At 44.3% G+C, this 18485-nt stretch overlaps 3 protein-coding genes across 4 annotated transcripts in view; 2 read left to right on the top strand and 1 right to left on the bottom strand.

Annotated features, from left to right (window-relative positions):
- The window catches only part of tfdp2 (transcription factor Dp-2), a 29181-nt gene extending 25794 nt beyond the window's left edge, over positions 1-3387 (bottom strand). The window contains exon 1 of the mRNA XM_067246124.1: positions 3269-3387. The gene's annotated coding sequence lies outside the window, so the exon portion shown is untranslated. The remainder of the gene's footprint in view (positions 1-3268) is intronic.
- Positions 3388-6838: 3451 nt separating this feature from the next.
- Positions 6839-15370, top strand: nek8 (NIMA-related kinase 8). Of its 2 annotated transcripts, none has more exons than XM_067246671.1 (15): positions 6839-6885; positions 7478-7683; positions 8353-8585; positions 8687-8818; positions 9053-9261; positions 9634-9713; positions 9804-9982; positions 10364-10511; positions 11000-11076; positions 11242-11359; positions 11499-11649; positions 12501-12664; positions 12890-13042; positions 13384-13542; positions 14802-15370. In XM_067246671.1, exons 1-15 carry the CDS (start codon positions 6839-6841, stop codon positions 14822-14824), a joined length of 2079 nt encoding a protein of 692 aa, XP_067102772.1. In that variant the 3' UTR covers positions 14825-15370. The 2 variants fall into 2 exon arrangements, with proteins under 2 accessions (XP_067102772.1, XP_067102771.1); XM_067246670.1 differs by lacking the exon at positions 14802-15370 and adding an exon at positions 14710-14732.
- A 1036-nt stretch (positions 15371-16406) lies between these two features.
- Positions 16407-18485, top strand: part of traf4a (tnf receptor-associated factor 4a) — a 30252-nt gene continuing 28173 nt past the window's right edge. Inside the window, exon 1 of the mRNA XM_067246996.1 lies at positions 16407-16895. Within this exon, the coding sequence (XP_067103097.1) occupies positions 16753-16895 (143 nt within the window). The 5' untranslated portion in view covers positions 16407-16752. The remainder of the gene's footprint in view (positions 16896-18485) is intronic.

The raw sequence follows: 18485 nt of genomic DNA, 5'->3' as shown, positions 1-18485 counted from the left end.
AGGCAGGCCAGTAGAAAGCATCACTGGCCAGAGAAAGACATGAAGGAGGATAGAGCCTTGGGCAGAGGGGGGGAGGGAGGCATCCCCCTGCTCCCCCTCCTGCTTCTCACAACTCAAACCACCCTTGCCCAGGGTCATGGTAGCTCCTCCTCCTGTTTATCCAGAACTAACCGCCTACTCAGTCAAAATACCTCGAAAATTGTAAATGAACATGACATAAGATGCTTATTTAATTTGTGGGTCTAGATGTTAAGGTCACAGGTGTGTATGGTCTAGGGACAGCCTTTCATGTCCCTAATGACACTTCAGTATCATTGGCGCACACTGACACACTGGCATCATTGGCCCAGAGTTACAGGATCATTATGATGCAGGATGCGCACGCCAGGAGTTGTCGTCACAACTCTGTTAAATGCCTTCTGAGCGTGCGAATGCAGGCCTTTGTCGCCACCGCGACAAGTACCCCAGGAAGGCCATAAAGTGGACAGCTGGCGAGCCTAGCTCGGCCACAGAGAGAGAGGGAGCCTCCACTCAATGGATCAATAGCAGAGAAAAGGGCGGTGCCGCCCACGTTCAAACCCACAATAGCCCCCCCCGTGGCTCCCAGGCTGCACTCCACATAATGGGCTTTTGTCCAACATGGAAAGAGCCCATGGAGGGAGAAGAGGAGGTTCAGAGTAGCTGGAGGTCTTTCTCTTTTTCCATCATTGCTCCTTCTCCGATTAGATGGAAACAAAATAAAGAGTCCCACATTAGATCATGTGGGACTCTTAATCAATCAAAGCACAGTAGTCAATGTAGCCCAATACCTCCTATTTAATATAGCCAATCGGGGAACAAATCGTGGAATGGTTGAGATCCTCAAAATCTAACAGTTATGTCTGTATTGTCCTGTAAAACGTACGCTATCCTTTTCTTGTAATCAAAGTTGGACAGTTTATTCAAATAATTATTGTCAGTCTAAAAATACTATCTGGTATCTCAGAGATTGAGTGCCCACTCAGCATTAATACACAATGGCAGGCATCTTCCATTTAAATGACTTGTAACAAGCCCCGCCCCCAACAGCCTTAAGCTCAAGAATGAAGGCCACTGACCTGGAATCTTTGGATCCGGACAAGCATCACCCTGACACAGCAACCACTGAGAACAATGCTAGTGTTGGGGGGTGGGTGGACTGAACTGACTAGAAGATGAGGCGTCCGTGACACTCTAAACAGTGACCCCCTCCATCTGTCACCAAGCCCATTATCCACCCCAGCCCCCTTTGAGCAACAAGTTCACCCTGTTTTTCTACAAATGTTATTAATATTGCGCACCAAGGGCTGTGATGAGTCTAATTCACACAATATGCAATTCATCTCTTAACCATATCATAAATAAAACAATTCACATCTGGGAGTCAGGTGGCTGAGCGGTGAGGGAATCGGGCTAGTAATCTGAAGGTTGCCGGTTCGATCCCCCGCCAGGCCGAATGACGTTGTGTCCTTGGGCAAGGCACTTCACCCTACTTGCCTCTGGGAGAATGTCCCTGTACTTACTGTAAGTCGCTCTGGATAAGAGCGTCTGCTAAATGACTAAATGCAAATGTAAATGTAAATGCACATCTCATATTATATGACACAAATGGGCAACATATACATGTATGCACCATTTAGCTTGTAAGCTAGTCGTAGAAAGGGTGACTGATTCCTTAGATCTGTGGGCTTGCCCACTTTACAGGTGGCTGTGTTGAATCATCTAACGGTGTCAAACCAACTTTGCAAGACTCGTCCTCTCCGAACACTGCTAATGTCCCCAGGGATATGCCAGTGACTTTGGAAACAGACGGTGCCCAAGACAGCTGGTAAAACTGGCGCGCAAAAAAAAAACTCACACACATGCTGCCACTGACACCCCCCACCATCACCCATTCTCAAGAGATACATAATCTCATAAAGCACAATGAGTGATTGAATCACCATAGGGATTTTAAAGAGAGGCTCCCTTTCCAGAAAACATACAGCACACTGTGGGGAACACTTGTTCACTGACGCTATAGTACACAGCTTCAACGTAACTGTACAGCCTGAATACCAGGGAGACACCTGTGCCACAGTTTATGACCTTATGTGCAAGGGTCTCCTCTTTCCCCTTCCCTCCACTGTTAGGGGATTATGTCCACGCTCCTTATGCAGAAACAGCAGATGTCGCACTGAGATCTGACAGCTTGTCCTCAATCTGAGTGGCACAGTAAACCAGCACAACATACCCGGGGTTTGTTCTCTCTAGCAGACCATTCCACATAAACGAACGTAGTTGTGTGAACTACCTTATGTGTCATTTTTAGTATTATCTCTTCCGGTGGGGCCCGGGTTACTAAGGCTCACGTTCAATTTTGTTTGAGCTAATTCTTTGGTGTCAAAATGGGACGGCTAGTGCCTTACAGATTGCAGCATATAATCGGTGTGGGTGGCTATACACAGGTAAAAATCTTTCGACCTTGGCTAGGTTGCATTACCTCATAAGCGGTTGTATTTTTAAAGAGACACGTTTGCAACAAGCAGCTTGAAAAAACAATGGCAAACAATGAATTGAATGATAATTACGTGGAATGTTTGCGGGATAGTCATAATATAGCACGTCTAACTTGTTAATCAGCCAGCCATGCTAGCTAGCTAAATTTCTGTAATTTAGCTTCAGTACAGTAGTGCTAGGACACTAGTAACTTCAGCTACTGTAGAATACGTAGCCAGTAGCCTTAGCAAGCTAAAAAGTGCTGTCCTAATTAGCCGAGAGCTTGCTACAAATTGGTAGACTGGTATGTTGCCCTGAAATATAAAGCCAGTAACCTTCATTTACCTAAACTGGACATCGTTTTTGACTAAACCAGTTTATATACACCACACATTCGTCAGTTAGTCTAGCTTAGTAGCTAGGCTAGTTGCAAGCTACGCCGTCGGCGATGTCAATTAAAATGTCCAACTAGCCACAATATAACCGAACCGCATTCCCATGTGGAATAGTAGCTCTAAGTATTTTATAATTTATGAAATAAAGTGCGCAATCTACGAAATAAAGCGTTTTTGTTTTTGGCTTACTTGCTAGTCAACCTAGCCAGGTCGTATGTCAGTCCCAGCAGTCCATTGAACAGTCTGCACTTGTCTAACCTAGAATAGATGTACAGTATAGCTAGCTAGCTTTCTAGACACCCTCTGACACACCGTTTCTGGTAGAAAAGAGATAAACAATACTAGTGTAAATGTGGGGGGAAAACATGTTAAATTACCTTAGCCTGGTATCCGTGCATTTACTGATGAAGTCCCGTAAGATACCGTAAACAAAAAGATGACGGGAAAGTCACTTTCTTTACTTTCTGTCAACGAAGCAGACCGTTCTCTGTCTCTTCCGCCACTTCCTGAGAGAGCAAGAGTCCGCACACAAGCTTGGCGGTGACTGCCAACTGCCGCCACTGATTGGTTGCACACGCTGGTGATGCGCGTTGCTGTAAGAAAGCAGATTGGATGTTCCGATGTAAACAGCAAAGGCACGAGGCCTCGATCAAAATTGTTCAAGTAATTTTAAAATTAAATTATTCCACGTTCAAGAAACTTTCAACATGTTAATGATAATACATATGTACTATGATCATTTACACAGTAAAGTCATTTACAAATAAACATAAATCTAGGCCACACAGTTACCGCTCACAGAGTACCACAGTACATACAGATTTTTTGTCTGATAAGAAAAAAGGAAGGAAAGAAACGGTTCATCGAGTAAACATACCCTGGTGAAGGTCTATGCACACCTGCGCTCGCACCTGCAAATACATCACGGTCGTTTCGAGGGCAGAACATTCCCGCCTATACTGAGAGGGTGGATCGGTTAGACACATCCTTATAACCCGGTTGATGTGATGACAAAATGTTCTACATTTTATATTTTCTACATTTTATATTCAAAACTCTTATATATACAGTTTACAGTATGCATCTTGCTGCCATAGTAAATTCATTTTGTGTACAAACTTACTTGGCGAATAAAGATGATTCTGATTCTGATCATTTCGTGATTTTATCCTCCGTCGACTAAGTGTCGAATCGATTAACCAAGGAAATATGACCACTAGATGGCGACTAACCCGTACTTGAAGCACATCCACAAAACTGTAGTTGATGAGCCGCTCACTTGGGGGCATACTCACGTCAATCCTTTAGTTCTTCTTACAGTAGGCCTATTAATACAAAATAAGGAAATATGAACCGATGTAAGTGTATGCTATTCGAACCCATGTTTATTTGGTTCCTCAAGACTGTAATTCGAAACACGCGCGCACACACACCACGCATCCTGTAACTATTAATCAGTGTGTATGTCACCCAGTTTTGTGATAGAGCTAATGTGATCAATTTCTTTATTTCATTGGCTGTTCGTGGGAGTTGAGTGCAGGTATAATTTACAGATGGACTGTAGTGAATTTTCAGGAGCAATCAATACATCCAGTTGTGTAGTTGCTGAGACGATTTGGGACATAAAAGTGCATGGTAGTCACTGTGCACAATGTTATTTATATGATCACAACCATTCTACTTTATAGCTGGCTATGATATGAATTTATCAAGCAGAGGCACAATTCAGTACCTTTTAATTACACTGCAGAATTGTAACATAAATGCGTTTTTCCACGCTTGCTTCAACTATGCTCCTTTTCTTTTTGTTCCACTTTCACACAGGCATGACAACAGAATCTTTGCTCTAGGCAGATCTCACTGATTACACCACCGAAACTTACTTGTGTAGCCTGTCTACCGTCAAGCCTGCCAGTCTCTCTCCAAGGCTGAAGACCAAGAATTGACAATGCACTCTCAACAACAGTCTATCTTGTAAAAAAAAAAAATACATTTAAAGAACAGGCAGATGTCCTCTATCAACTCTTCATTGAAGCATCTAATGGCCATAGGCAGGTTAAATATGTAATCAGCGTTGCCTCATTTTAGTGGCAACTCTGAGAAATACCGCATTGTGTTTTAAAGTAAGTGTCCCAATGTCATGTGGGCATCTGAATGAACTCTTTGTCCCTAGCTGGGTGCTCATATAGGCTGTATTGATCATGTTGTCACAGTCCTTCCCTGAGCACTTGAGCACAGAAATGTCTGCAAAGGAGACTAGAAACCGCCAATGAGAGGAATTTATGTGTCCATTTTTTTCAGAAGGCCAGTGAGTGCTTTATAAGCTAGCCCTGCTGCGGACGACAATGGGGACAAAAAAAATCAGATTCACAGAAGGTAATAACGTTACATCAACCAGACCTAGAAAACGAACTTAAACCTGTATACATGATGTGACAGTCTAAAATGCACTGACAGTGAAGAAACTGTCAGTGCACTGAATTTACTGTGTTTAGGCTTTTACAATGATGTTAACTGCTTGAAATGAACAGCAAAAACATGCTGTCTGGGTCAGCAAGGACCTCTCATCAGGCGGAACACTGCCACTAATGAGACACGTTTTGTACAGTTGACAGTGCCCAGTGTATGGCAGAGGATGGGTGGAGGCATTTTTCTAAAGTGACAGTCTAAGCCATTGTTCTACTGGTGGTTTTATGAGAGCGCATGATGAGATCCTCGTAGATTTACAACCTCAAGCAGCTCTGACTTCGCAACAGGTGCATACCTTTTTCATATATCATTTCAGTGAGCTACTTACCTCAGCACATTCCTGGTTACTGACTATCCTACCTGGTGATAGATATGTTTTTTTTTTTCTCAGTGTGAAAAGAAAACAATAAACACTGAAAAGGATAAATATGTCACCAAGCTGGTTCTAGGGGTGCAACAGGAAGTGTTCCTGTGGAGTTCACTAAAGGTCAACTACTAGCTACTTGTAGTAGTCCTACATTCCATCCTTCTTTCAAAGACAATGCCCTTCTTTGTCTTTCGGTCAATATGTTTATTGCGAGCACACCAAACATTTCTCAATAACATGCGGTGTTCCACTTCAGCTGAGTGGCCATCGAGCCCCTGGTTCTGATGTGCCAGCACCTGACCCACGCTGGCGAAGAGCTGTCCATGGTACTGACTTGGTTGGCACAACTCAAACAAAACAAGTTATCACATGCACAAAATAAGACATGATTTACATGCAGAAAACCATGCCGTGCTGGGAAATATAGTACACCACAGTGTCTTATTATGGTAATAAGTTTGAGTAGGGTGTCATTATGCATAATGATGTCTGTAATGTGCATTTGATGCATTCAAAATCAGATAGGGTCTTATCTGAGGATAATGACTTTGTGTTTTTCCCTACATCAGACTAGAGACAGAAGTATAGAGGACAGAAACCTTGTGGTCGCCTGCTTATCTTTGCTGAGGGGGAAGGCGCTTCATAATTGCATTCTGTCTAGAGTCTAGACGGTATTACCTTTGGAACACAGCCATGAGAGGCATACAATGTACAGGTCTCACCCTCCTCTGCCACATCTTTCCAGAGCTCATTTTCCCTCTCTCTCTCTCTCTCTCTCTCTCTCTCTCTCTCTCTCTCTCTCTCTCTCTCTCTCTCTCTCTCTCTCTCTCTCTCTCTCTCTCTCTCTCTCTCTCTCTCTCTCTCTCTCTCTTTCTCTCTCCTCTCTCTCTCTCTTACACACGGGTTTTGAAATAGGTCAAGTTCAGCTAAATGAGTTGATGTTGACAAATGACTTGTGCCGTGTAATATCTTTTTGAAAGACCGCTTTTGGCAAAACAAAACGAGAAAAGTACTTTTTGTCCGTTCTGGCTTCCTGTAGGAGGGGGATGTGTTGCTTAGAGACGATGGTGACTGTTTGTGCGCATCTTGTGCGAATAGATGGTAACGGAAGATGGAGAAGTATGAAAAAATCAAAGTTGTTGGAAGAGGCGCTTTTGGGTAAACCAAAAGTTTCCCACTTTTCACTTAGTATATGATCTCTAACTATTATTGCACGGCAGTCACTGGATAGCCTAATGTGTTAGAATTTTAGGTTGTCGTCACGAAGGTAAACGTTTAGCCGCATCGACTAACTTTCCCCTGGAATATTTTGTTTGCAAGCTGGTTCATAGTTTGTTGTAGAAAGTAGCCTACTGTCACTGATAGCTACAGACCGCACAATTCTCAAGCTCGAGATGAATACAATTGTTCCAGTCGCGCATTCTACTCATACTTTAGAATTATGATGACCGTTATTGCAGGCTCATGCGCAAGAGTAGGCCTACGGAATGTTGTAGTCAGCGCTAACATACTGAACTCTTGTTCCGTAAAGACTTGGTTAAAGTTAGATAAATCGGATTCTACACTGAGTACACATGTTAAGAACACTACAATATTACGTACTGCATGGCACGTCTCATTCTTTAGAACATAAAAAATATACTTTTTTCACAGACTTTGTGTGAGATGGTGCTTACCTACCTCCACATACCCACCCAGTGGCAACATCAGACTGTCTCAACCCTCCCCTTCTCCCCGTCTTCTGTGACAGTATAGTGCACCTCTGTCGGCGGAGGAATGACGGGGCCTTTGTCATCCTGAAGGAGATCCCCGTGGAGCAGATGTCTCGTGATGAGCGCCTCGCGGCCCAGAACGAGTGCCAAGTGTTGAAGTTGCTCAACCATCCAAACATCATAGAGTACTATGAGAACTTCTTGGAAGACAAGGCACTCATGATTGCTATGGAGTATGCTCCAGGTATTCAGCTATCTCATTACATTGCATTATCCTATTGTTCATTACGCAACATGCTTTCTCACTGCTGCCTATATGCAGTGACATAGGGCGTCACTAGCTGTTGTATCTCATTCCAATCCCTCAGGGACACACAACTTTTTGTTTGCTTGTGTTGGAAATTCCCAGTTGGAACTCACAGTGTTGCCGACTGTCACGCTATCCGGTGTGAGACGAGTGCTGCTGGTCTCGGTGTCAGGCTGAGATGATAGTAGTCATTGAGTTGAGTGCATGTATCTCCAGGCTAAATCTCATGCCAGCCATTGTGTCAAAGTAGACAAGCATGATCTCCTAATATTTCTTTGTCTACCGAAAATCCGTTCCTATGGGAGAACTTCAGACCAGGTGTGTGATACTGTATAAGGTATATACTGTATAAGGTGTGACACTGTGTGTGATATAAGGGAGTCAGGTGGCTGAGCGGTTAGGGAATCGGGCTAGTAATCTGAAGGTTGCCAGTTCGATTCCCAGCCGTGTCTATGTACGTTGGACGTTGTGTCCTTGGGCAAGGCACTTCACCCTACTTGCCTCAGGGGGAATGTCCCTGTACTTACTGTAAGTCGCTCTGGATGAGAGCTAAATGTAAAGAACCCATAAATGTTTTCTGTGGCGTTTCTGTTCTCCATCGTGTAGGTGGAACGTTGGCAGACTACATTCAGAAGCGCTGCAACTCCCTGCTGGACGAGGACACCATCCTACACTTCTTTGTGCAGATTCTCCTGGCCCTCTACCACGTGCACAACAAGCTTATCCTGCACAGGGACCTGAAGACCCAAAACATACTGCTTGACAAGCACCAGATGATCGTTAAAATTGGAGACTTTGGAATATCCAAAATACTTGTCAGCAAGAGCAAAGCTTACACTGTAAGGTCACATCCGAGTGGTCGAAAAGGGACTCTCCACTGGCCTCTAATACAGATCCAAAATCATAAAGGACCCTTTTGTCTGTTCTTTGTTCTGTCCAGGTGGTAGGGACTCCATGCTACATCTCCCCTGAGTTGTGCGAAGGGAAGCCCTATAACCAGAAGAGCGACATCTGGGCGCTGGGTTGTGTGCTCTATGAGTTAGCCAGCCTCAAGAGAGCCTTCGAGGCCGCTGTACGTGGAAAACCATTCCCTACTACAAAGAGAAATTAAGTCTTAATTTCATGGATGGTGTTTAACTGTCAATGGTTTTTACTTGAGCCTTTGAAGCTCTTATCTGTTTATCTCTGTGCAAAATCGATTCTTCGTTTTGGTAGATTAAGGGGAGGCTAATCGACCTCAAGCGAAAACCCATTAAGAAATCACACGTTTTCCAACGTTTTCATCAACTCTTCTTTTGTCTTCCAGAACCTTCCCGCTTTAGTCCTGAAGATCATGAGCGGTACCTTTGCTCCGATCTCCGACCGCTACAGCCCAGAGCTGCGTCAGCTCATCCTCAACATGCTCAATCTGGACCCGTCCAAACGGCCACAGCTCAACGAGATCATGGCCCTCCCAATATGCATACGACCACTGCTCAACCTCTACACAGACATTGGCAATGTCAAAATGCGCAGGTATACTTTTTTTTTAAGATACATAAATTCACTGTTGTTTATAGTCATATTACTAAAACTCAGGCATGTTATAGTTTGACTGAAGTCTTAACCCTTGAGTTATCTTCGGTCATTCTGACCCATCAGTCATTGTGACCCACCGTCGTATTGCGACAACTTTACTGCATACAAAAACAAAGTGAAGCATTTTCTTTTAACCATCGGGCTGTCTCAGACCCCCCACATCACGAAGGTTAAAAGAAAATTAAACAAATTTGGTTTTGTATTGGGTAAAATTGGGTAAACACAACGATGGTTCGTTGTGAACCTTCGGGTCATGTGACCCGAAGGCAGCACAAGGGTTAACAGGACAGATCCTTGTTTTTGGTGTAGGATTGAGAAGCCTCTGTCCAGTGTGCACTCAGGTCCTCATGGTAGACCAGGAGGGAGACTAACCAACACCAGATCCAGAGGTGAGTCTCAGTTTTCCATCCCTAAATATATTACATCATCGACCTTTAAAAACAGATGATTTCTGTATCCCATTTTCTGTTGTGTTGTAGATGGAATGATGGGTTTGGGGAAGGTGCACTCTCTGCCCTTGTCGTCTGTGTACACGTGGGGAAGTGGGATCTCAGCACCTCTGCGGCTGCCCATGCTGAACACAGAGGTCCTGCAGGTGTCCCTGGGGCGGACCCAGAAGATGGGGGTCACCAAGTCAGGCCGACTCATCACCTGGGAGGTCAGCGTCTTCACCTGTCTGTCTTTCTGACTGCCTGTCTGTCTGTCTGCCTGGCTTTCTGACTGCCTGTCTGCCTGTCTTTCTGACTGCCTGTCTGTCTTTTTGACTGCCTGTCTTTCTGACTGCCTGTCTGTCTGCCTGATGCCTGTGTGTCTTCCTTTCTAAATATAGTTATATCTGCTATATCTTCACGGAAAATCCTCCACCTTGTACAATTATTCTTTGTTCATTTGAAATGACTCCATGTAAGATAATGGTTTTGGTTTGAATAATGGTAATATCTTGATCTTTCTCATGAGGGGCTTTCCCGTTTTCTAGCCAGATGTTCTGATCTTATGTTCTGTGTTCTGATGTTCTGTTGTTCTGATGTTCTGTGACTAGGCTCCGTCAGTGGGGTCAGGGGAGCCCAGCCTGCCTGGTGCTGTGGAGCAGCTGCAGACCCAGTTCATCTCTCGTTTCCTGGAGGGTCAGTCTGGTGTCACCATCAAGTCTGTGTCCTGTGGGGATCTCTTCACCACATGTATGACAGGTAGGTGCCACTTCAGGTAGCTGTCGGAGACCCGGCTTTGCTGTCAGGACAGCCTAATTATGGGGTTTCGGGATTAGGAAATCGATGGTTGTTTTTGACTCACCTACTGCTCTACACTGCCGCCTATAAAACACCAGAGCAGTATCTGCCTTTGTCGATGTAAGGGCCTCCTCTCCTACACTAGTGGCACCAACCCATTAATCTGTGTTTGTCTTCCCTGTTAAACCTGTTTTCTGTGGTGCTGGCTTAGCATTACTTAAGATGCTGAACTCAGGCTCAAACGATGAAGACACGCCACAATGTCAACATGACGTAGCAGCCATTAGTCCAACACCACATGCAGATAGCACAGAAATAAAGAAGCTCTCTCTCAGCCCAGTTGTCATCTTTCATTGCTACTCTTCACCATAGTGATAAAGTCTGTCTACAACCCAGTCCAGCTAATATCTGTGCCATATTCATCTACTCTGTTAATTGTCTATTGGCAGACCGAGGCATTATTATGACGTTCGGAAGTGGAAGCAATGGATGTCTCGGCCATGGGAATTTTAATGATGTCACGCAGGTAAATGTCTTTTCATTTAAGGAGTTGGATTGCTCTTCATTGATAGGAGTGATTATTACTCACTGTGGCCATCAAAGCACTATTGAATATGTTATAATCCATTAATCCAAGGCTATAAATAGAGGAGATCAGTGTTGTGAAGCGTGATGATGTTGTTGTGTTCAGCCCAAGATCGTGGAGGCTCTGCTGGGGTATGAGCTGATGCAGGTGTCGTGTGGGGCCTCCCATGTTCTTGCCGTGACCAATGAGAGAGAGGTATTCTCCTGGGGAAGAGGAGACAATGGTAAATGAAGGACGAATATTTTCTCTCTTCTCGGGTTCCTCACTGTCGTCATGATATGTGACAGCAATGCCGGAGAGACATTTCGGCCCCTCAGATGGATGTCTGCCCCTTGATGTCCCCTGTATGTCCTCTGTGACAGGTCGCCTTGGGCTCAGCACCCAGGACTCCCACAACTCTCCCCAGCAAGTGTGTGTGCCGGCTGAGTTTGAGGCCCACAAGGTGCTTTGTGGGGTAGACTGTTCCATGATCATCAGCGCCCAGCATGACATTCTGGCCTGTGGCAGCAACAGGTACCAAGTAAACCAACCTTATCTGGCATTGACACAAGTGTCTGTTAAGATGTAGTCTACACTGGTAGTGAGTTTTACTATCTAAATGTATTTATGTTCTATCTAGCCTAAGCATCGACTTGTCTGTTCATCAGTTTAGAGGGTAATTAACACTCTTATTTACAGAAAGTGTGGTGAAACTGCACATCTGTGCACCCTAAAGAGACAATAAATATTGCATGTGACAATCTACAGAGCTTAATTTCAGGTAAATAACACGACTCCACATCTCCTGCTCTAATATGCTGCCTAGCTTCGCTTTTCTCTGGCATACTTAGTTGAGTCAGTGTTTGGATTTATGGAGGCGGTTAGCATTATCTTCCAGGCCCAGATCCAGTGAGGCAGCATTCTCTCACGATGACAAACTCTCTATGTCGTTGTCAACCCATCACTCAGCGGTGCTGTGGGCAGGATGCAGAGTTCTGTGTCCTGGGAGGGGGGGGGGGGGCGGGGGGGAGGGAGAGGAATGAACACACGAAGGCTTAGAGCTGAGGGGAAACTTGAATACCTGTGGTCAGGGCTTCTTCCTGTCCCCCCCACACACTCTACAGCGTGTTTGCGGTATCGTGAACATTTCTTGCTCTCAGAACAACTCTCCTTGACTTAATCGGGACTGTGGTTTACCAGCAGAGTTTCCCACAACGTATCTATAAGGAATCAGCATTTCCCACATTGTCCTTTGACTTACCACTGTTACACTAGAAAAAGTGTTGTGATACAGTTGTGACATTGTTACATCACAGTGTATAGAATGAAATGCAGGCTGTTCCGATTCCAGTGGGCTACATTAAATATGTTGTGTTTGTTATTAGGTTCAATAAACTTGGATTGGACAAGATCACGGCCAGTGATGAGCCAGCTTCCTCTGACCAAGTAGAGGAGATCCACTCCTTCACCGCAGTCCAGTCAGCTCCCCTGAACGTGGAGAAGATCGCTTACATTGACATCGGAACCGCCCACTCTGTCGCTGTCACAGGTACATTTATTTTCCTAATCTCTCGTTCTGTGCCTGTCTGTCAGGCCACCGTTCACAGAGATTCCAATCACGGTTTCAGTTTCTAATAAGAGACTAATAATCTCTGTAAGATGATCTACCCTCCCTGTCAAATCTGACTGTTACACAATCGAGCACACACAGAACAATGCTTTTCATTCACTGGTCGGGCGTCATGGCGTCCTGCCCCGGTCCTGGTGTATCCAGATAGGGGTCAGTGTTTTACCTTCGGCAGTAACCAACATGGTCAGCTGGGCTGTAGCTCTCGCCGTGCCAGCCGCGTGCCCTATCCCATACCAGGACTGCAGCGCATCGCCATGGCAGCCTGCGGCGATGCCTTCACGTTAGCCATTGGAGCAGGTGAGAGAGCGGCAACCAAAGTGTTCATTAAAACTGTAACAGATGCATATGAGAAAGAGATGTAACGTGCAAAGGGATGCCTGAGACAATAAAGAGTGAGACAATAAAAGTCAAGCGTGTCAAAGATCAGCTTGACCCCTGTTGGGAGATAGCAGGCAGCCACCTCTGTGGAGGTTCATTGTTTAGGGCTGGCTTTGTTCAGCTTGGTGGGGATGAAGCTATTATGGCGCCTGGGTAGGACTAGGGCCATCAGTTTAAGAACTGTGTGGATTAATGACTCGTTGGTGCAGGGAGGTATTGGTAGCTGTGTTGACCTGTGTTGACCTGTGTCCTTCTGGCAGAGGGGGAGGTGTACACCTGGGGAAAGGGGGCCCGCGGCCGTCTTGGAAGGAAAGAAGAGGATTCTGGGATACCGAAGCCAGTGCAGCTCGATGAGAGCCACCCGTTCACGGTGACATCGGTGGCCTGTTGTCATGGCAACACTCTGCTGGCGGTGAAACGTAATATTTTAGCTATTACCTTTTGTTAACAGCTGCTGTGAAATTGCTGTGTGTGCTGTATGTGTGGCGAAATATAACAGCAGTCACTAATCCATGAAGCGAAATTTAAGTTCCCCCTTTGATGATGCTTACAGTGATGTTTCCCTGTGTAGGATAAAGAGTCTGAAAGAGGGCATTTGTACAAAAAGTCAGATAATTAACCCTACAATGCAGATTTGTCTTTAGCTTTCCCTCACCCAGTCAATTCAGAAGTGACCAAGTCTCAGCCTCATTGTATCTTTCATAGCCTGAGGGTTGTCTGCTAACAGCAGCTAATTAACTGGGGATGAGGCAGTCTGTTGTTCCTGGCTCTCTACAGGCAATGAAATGAACAAGAAAAGAGCCCTTGTCTTCTTTTTTTCTTCTTTGGTTACTTACTGGAGCGTTCTCTGTGAGCGTCTAACCAACAAACGTCTGTCTCTAATGTCTCAGACGCAGACACGCTCTTCATCTACCTTTCCCAGGTCGTAGTTTACTCTGACATTCATCTTTCATGTTTGATATCAATCTCAGATGCCTGTGTTCCGTGCGTGGATCAACATAAAGGCTGCTGAGCAGTTTTCCCGTAGTGTAACGAGAGGAGGCACATTTCAGACTGTGATTAAAGTCCTCTTCTAAACGGCAGCGTTACTACGATATCTATTGAACGGATGGTTGGAATAGAGCCCCGCCCCGCATCATTTGAAATAGATGCAGATTTAGTAAAGATTAAATTGCAAGACAATCTAATCAGTATGGGAGATATCTGTAATCCTTGGAAGGGGACCCAGTTATGACATTGTTTCAGTGTACTGATGGCCTGCACCATGTGACCTGAGAAACATCATTGAAGCCAGTGTTCCCTCCTCCAGTAGAGGTCATTTCCTCTGTACTAGATGAATACTTTGGTTGGATATGATATGCCCTGGGATGAGTGCATTAGTTCTGACAGGCCTAATATGCAAACGGTAAACCTCGTAGCCTGTACTCATTAAATACAGTTGTGGATTTGATGTAATCCATAAAATAGTGTAGATGGAAATTGAATGTCAGCCACTTCCATGTAATTTTATTCCGAGCTTGCTTTGGTGCTGCTGTAAGTGATATCTTGATACATAATCTGATTACCCGTGTCTCTCTCTTTCTCAGCCTTACTAGAGGAGCCCAGATGACTGTGTCTCTCTCTCTTTCTCAGCCTTACTAGAGGAGCCCAGATGACTGTGTCTCTCTCTCTTTCTCAGCCTTACTAGAGGAGCCCAGATGACTGTGTCCCCCTCCCTGCCTCACCCACCCCGACCCTTCATGGATGTCACATGAGACGACACAGTGGCGCGAGGTGAAGGACAGCTTCCTCTGAATTACCTCTCTCAGAGGCCCATCTACACAGCAGTTGAAGGATTCCTCCTCAGTCCACAGCACATCCAACTGAATTCTAGTTACTCTATCATCCCCCCCAAGCATATTTCCAATTTATTAAAGCAGTTATCTGGAAATGGAACAGAAGTACAAAGGAAATGTACAGAGGTCATATTTGTTCAATGTCAGAACTCATAATTCACAAAAAAACACAAACTCACCAAAAAATAGTTTTCAGAACTGTTGGACATTTCAAGTAATCCAACTGCAATCAGATTTGCAGGAATTCATTTGGAAGCTGTCATGTGCCAACACGTTGTCCTTTCTTACAAGAAAGGTTAACATGGTAATAAAAACATCTATAAGGAAGTAAGACTGGTTTGGTAGCTAGTGACCCAGCACTGAGGGAGACAAAACAATGTGCTGAAAACGAGTTTTATGACTGACACTTTATGCAGAGTGCAAATTATACAATGGGGGGGGGGGGGGGGGGGGGGTCTCCAGGGTGTAAAGTAATATTTACAATTACAGGTAAGAGCGATATATAAATGTATCGACCCCGGGGGGTCAAGCCCCCCCCCCCCCCCCTAATTCGAACCTTGACTTTATGACTCATCTCATTAATCAAGGGACGCCAGAAAGCAGTGGCCCTCAGAAGCCTATTAAAATAATCATATACTTATTCAATATTACAAATATGGCTCGTATTATATCATCATTCTACAGTCATTGCAATTTTTCAATGTGTTTTGTAAGATTTTTTTAACAGAATTGCTTGTGCTCATTTGTAAGTATTGCAAGTATCGTATTTCTTGTTCCCAAGCCTCGCTGCTTTTGTGTGATGATGTAATGTTGTGGCAATGAGTTAGCTGAGGATTCAGTGAATGTAGAGACTCGTTTTGGTTATCAGAGAGCACTTTTCTATCCAAGTCTCAACCCAACTGTCGAAGCCTCCATATTTGCCGATAGATATATTTGTTTTGACTGTTAAATAGTGTAGTTTATTTCTACATCTTTGCATGTCATCTGACTTCTTTGTTTGGTTCAAACCGTTGTCGCCACTAGGTGGCGCCTGCCTCTAATTGTAGATCATGTGTCCAAGATCCATGTAGTCAATTAATCTATGGATTTAATTGTAAAAAAAAAAAGACTAGATCAGGTATGAGATGGTTAATTACATATAAAATCACATTACAACCATGTATTGTTTGTTAGAGTCTGGGATTTTTCCAGAGTGTATTTGCTTACGTCCTAGACTGTTTAAATATCCCCTTGTCGCATGAAAGCTAAATAACAGACACCTAATAAATCAAAGAAAAGATAAATGCAGATTTATTTGTCGTGATATTGACCCAGGGCAGAAAGAGGCATACGGAAGAGTATGGTATTTCACATTTGACTCCTCCTGCAAGCAGTAGGCGGGGTTATAGATATACCTAAACAGATGGGATGAAAGCATTGTCTGCTGCCTGTCAGTCGTGCTAGTACAGAGCAGAGGTAACCAGAACTTAAGACAAAATATCACCGTATTTGGCTAGACCTAACAAATAGGGGATTGTCGATCATTTCTGTCGTCCGTTTATATTTGTCACAACGGTTGGACAGTCGAAGCTTCCTTTTGTTTCCATGCACTCAGTCACCCGGACGAAGAGAAGAAGCTGAATACGGTCAAAACCCTAGTCTCGCCGATCGGTAGCAGAACGAACATGAAGAGCAGAGCGTCGCGCTGAGGGCGGCCATCAACATCAGTAGTGCATTATCATACCCTACATTGAAAACACGGACATTGAGTAAAGACACATTTACCTGTATCTCACATCTGCGGATCCAGCAGCAATGCCGGGGTTTGATTACAAGTTTCTGGAGAAACCGAAGAGACGCTTTCAATGTCCCTTGTGCAGTAAAGCAATGCGTGAGCCTGTTCAAGTCTCTACCTGTGGCCACCGATTTTGTGACACATGTCTGCAAGAATTTTTAAGGTAAGACGATTGTTTGTGAAAAGGACAGATACGCGGGGAGATTAAACATGCAGGTAAATGGTCACACTGATGAATGACAGAGAGGTAAAACAGACGGTGGACGATGACAGAAACTGCAATACATCCATGACCAGTTTCGGTAAGACAACAATAAATAGAGTATCTGTAGGTAGGTGTGCCCTTTACCCTTGCAGGATAATCAACAGACAGGAAACACGAAGAATGCAGTTATGGTTGTATTATCACATATTTGAACTCTGCAAATTATAAGTTTAGCTTTTCTCCTTTGACTGACACTGTTATAGACTCCCTGGTTTAATCTAATATCAAATCAAGTTCATGAACCAGTCATCAGAGGCACCTTTGTTATGTTCCTCATATGCAAATCCATATCGATTTTCCATAATTAAATTCAAATTGGCCCAACGGGCAGTCAAACATCTCTTAGTAGGCTATGCCACAGTAACTGTGTCTTAAACAACCTTCTTTGATCTTGAGACTTCCTTTGTAAACATTGAAGTTCTAAGATACCAAGATTAAACAGTTAATGCTTGTTTACTGTGAATAAACTCCTAACTTGTCATGATCTGATCGTGTAGATCTAAAAAGTTGTGATCAGTCTGGTTGTGATGATTGAAGTTTTAGCGCCTTGATTTTCCAGACATTGGCATCACATGCAAACAATTATCTCAATGTGCGGTCCAGGGTAGCCCAAGATGCAACAACTGTGTGTGCTTGCCTTTGTGCTTGTTCCCATTTATACGCCCAGGGTATGTACTTACTGTACACATGTGTGTGCATGCATGCGTGTTAACGTGTGTGTGTGTGTTTTCACCCAGGCAGAGGGGACCCAGTCCCCCTACCCTGTCTGCGTTTTTGCCCTAAGGCTGTGTGCCTGGGTTTTGGGTCAAGGGGAGGGAGGGTAACAGAGGCATTGGGACTGCCTCGGAGGGGGGATTAAAGCGATCCCTCCGTTGGAATGAGGGCTCCAGGGTGCTGAAAGGAGAGGGGACCTTTCACTTATTATTTTATATTTTATTGTATAGTTTATTTTAACCTAATTCCATTGCTAATTATGTACCCTTAGTATAGTTAGTCCTCATATTTTAATTTTAGATTCCTGTATGTTTAATGTTTGCACCTTCCTGCCAAAGCAAATTCCTTGTCTGTGCAAACTTTCATGGCGAATAAAACCCAACCTGATTCTGATTCTGACTTAGAGGCTGTGTTCCTCAGACAGCCTCATGTGAGGCTCTTCAGCCTCCCCCCTCATCACTCCAGCCTCTGGTCTGCCCTGTTAGAAATTCTCCAAGGCTCATTAGACCGTGCTGGTGGTGCAAGGGGAAGTGTAAAGACATCACTTAGATCGTCGTACCCTTTTCGCAATAACCTGGGAAGAAAATGTATTTTGTGTATCCGCTTGACAAGACGATGGGCAGTCTTGTTTGTTTTTAAAGTTTAAAGATGTTTCAGTTTGTCTTCACTTTCACTCACCAGAGATGACCAGAAGTGGACTCTCTGTCTTCACACATGGTCGTTGTCTTATCTTCTCCTCTACACTGATTTAGGCAATGAAGGAAAGGCTCTTCC

Source organism: Osmerus mordax, chromosome 11, assembly GCF_038355195.1.
Source record: "Osmerus mordax isolate fOsmMor3 chromosome 11, fOsmMor3.pri, whole genome shotgun sequence".
NCBI lineage: Eukaryota > Metazoa > Chordata > Actinopteri > Osmeriformes > Osmeridae > Osmerus > Osmerus mordax.
Note: the sequence above shows the minus strand (reverse complement) of the source record. Positions and strands in the feature narration are given on the sequence as shown.

Coding starts and splice junctions, on each gene's coding strand:
- nek8 (XM_067246671.1), top strand. CDS start 6,839: ATGGAGAAGTATGAAAAAATCAAAGTTGTTGGAAGAGGCGCTTTTGG. Junction 8,586..8,686: donor GCAAGAGCAAAGCTTACACT/GTAAGGTCACAT, acceptor TGTTCTGTCCAG/GTGGTAGGGACTCCATGCTA. Junction 11,360..11,498: donor CTGGGGAAGAGGAGACAATG/GTAAATGAAGGA, acceptor CCTCTGTGACAG/GTCGCCTTGGGCTCAGCACC.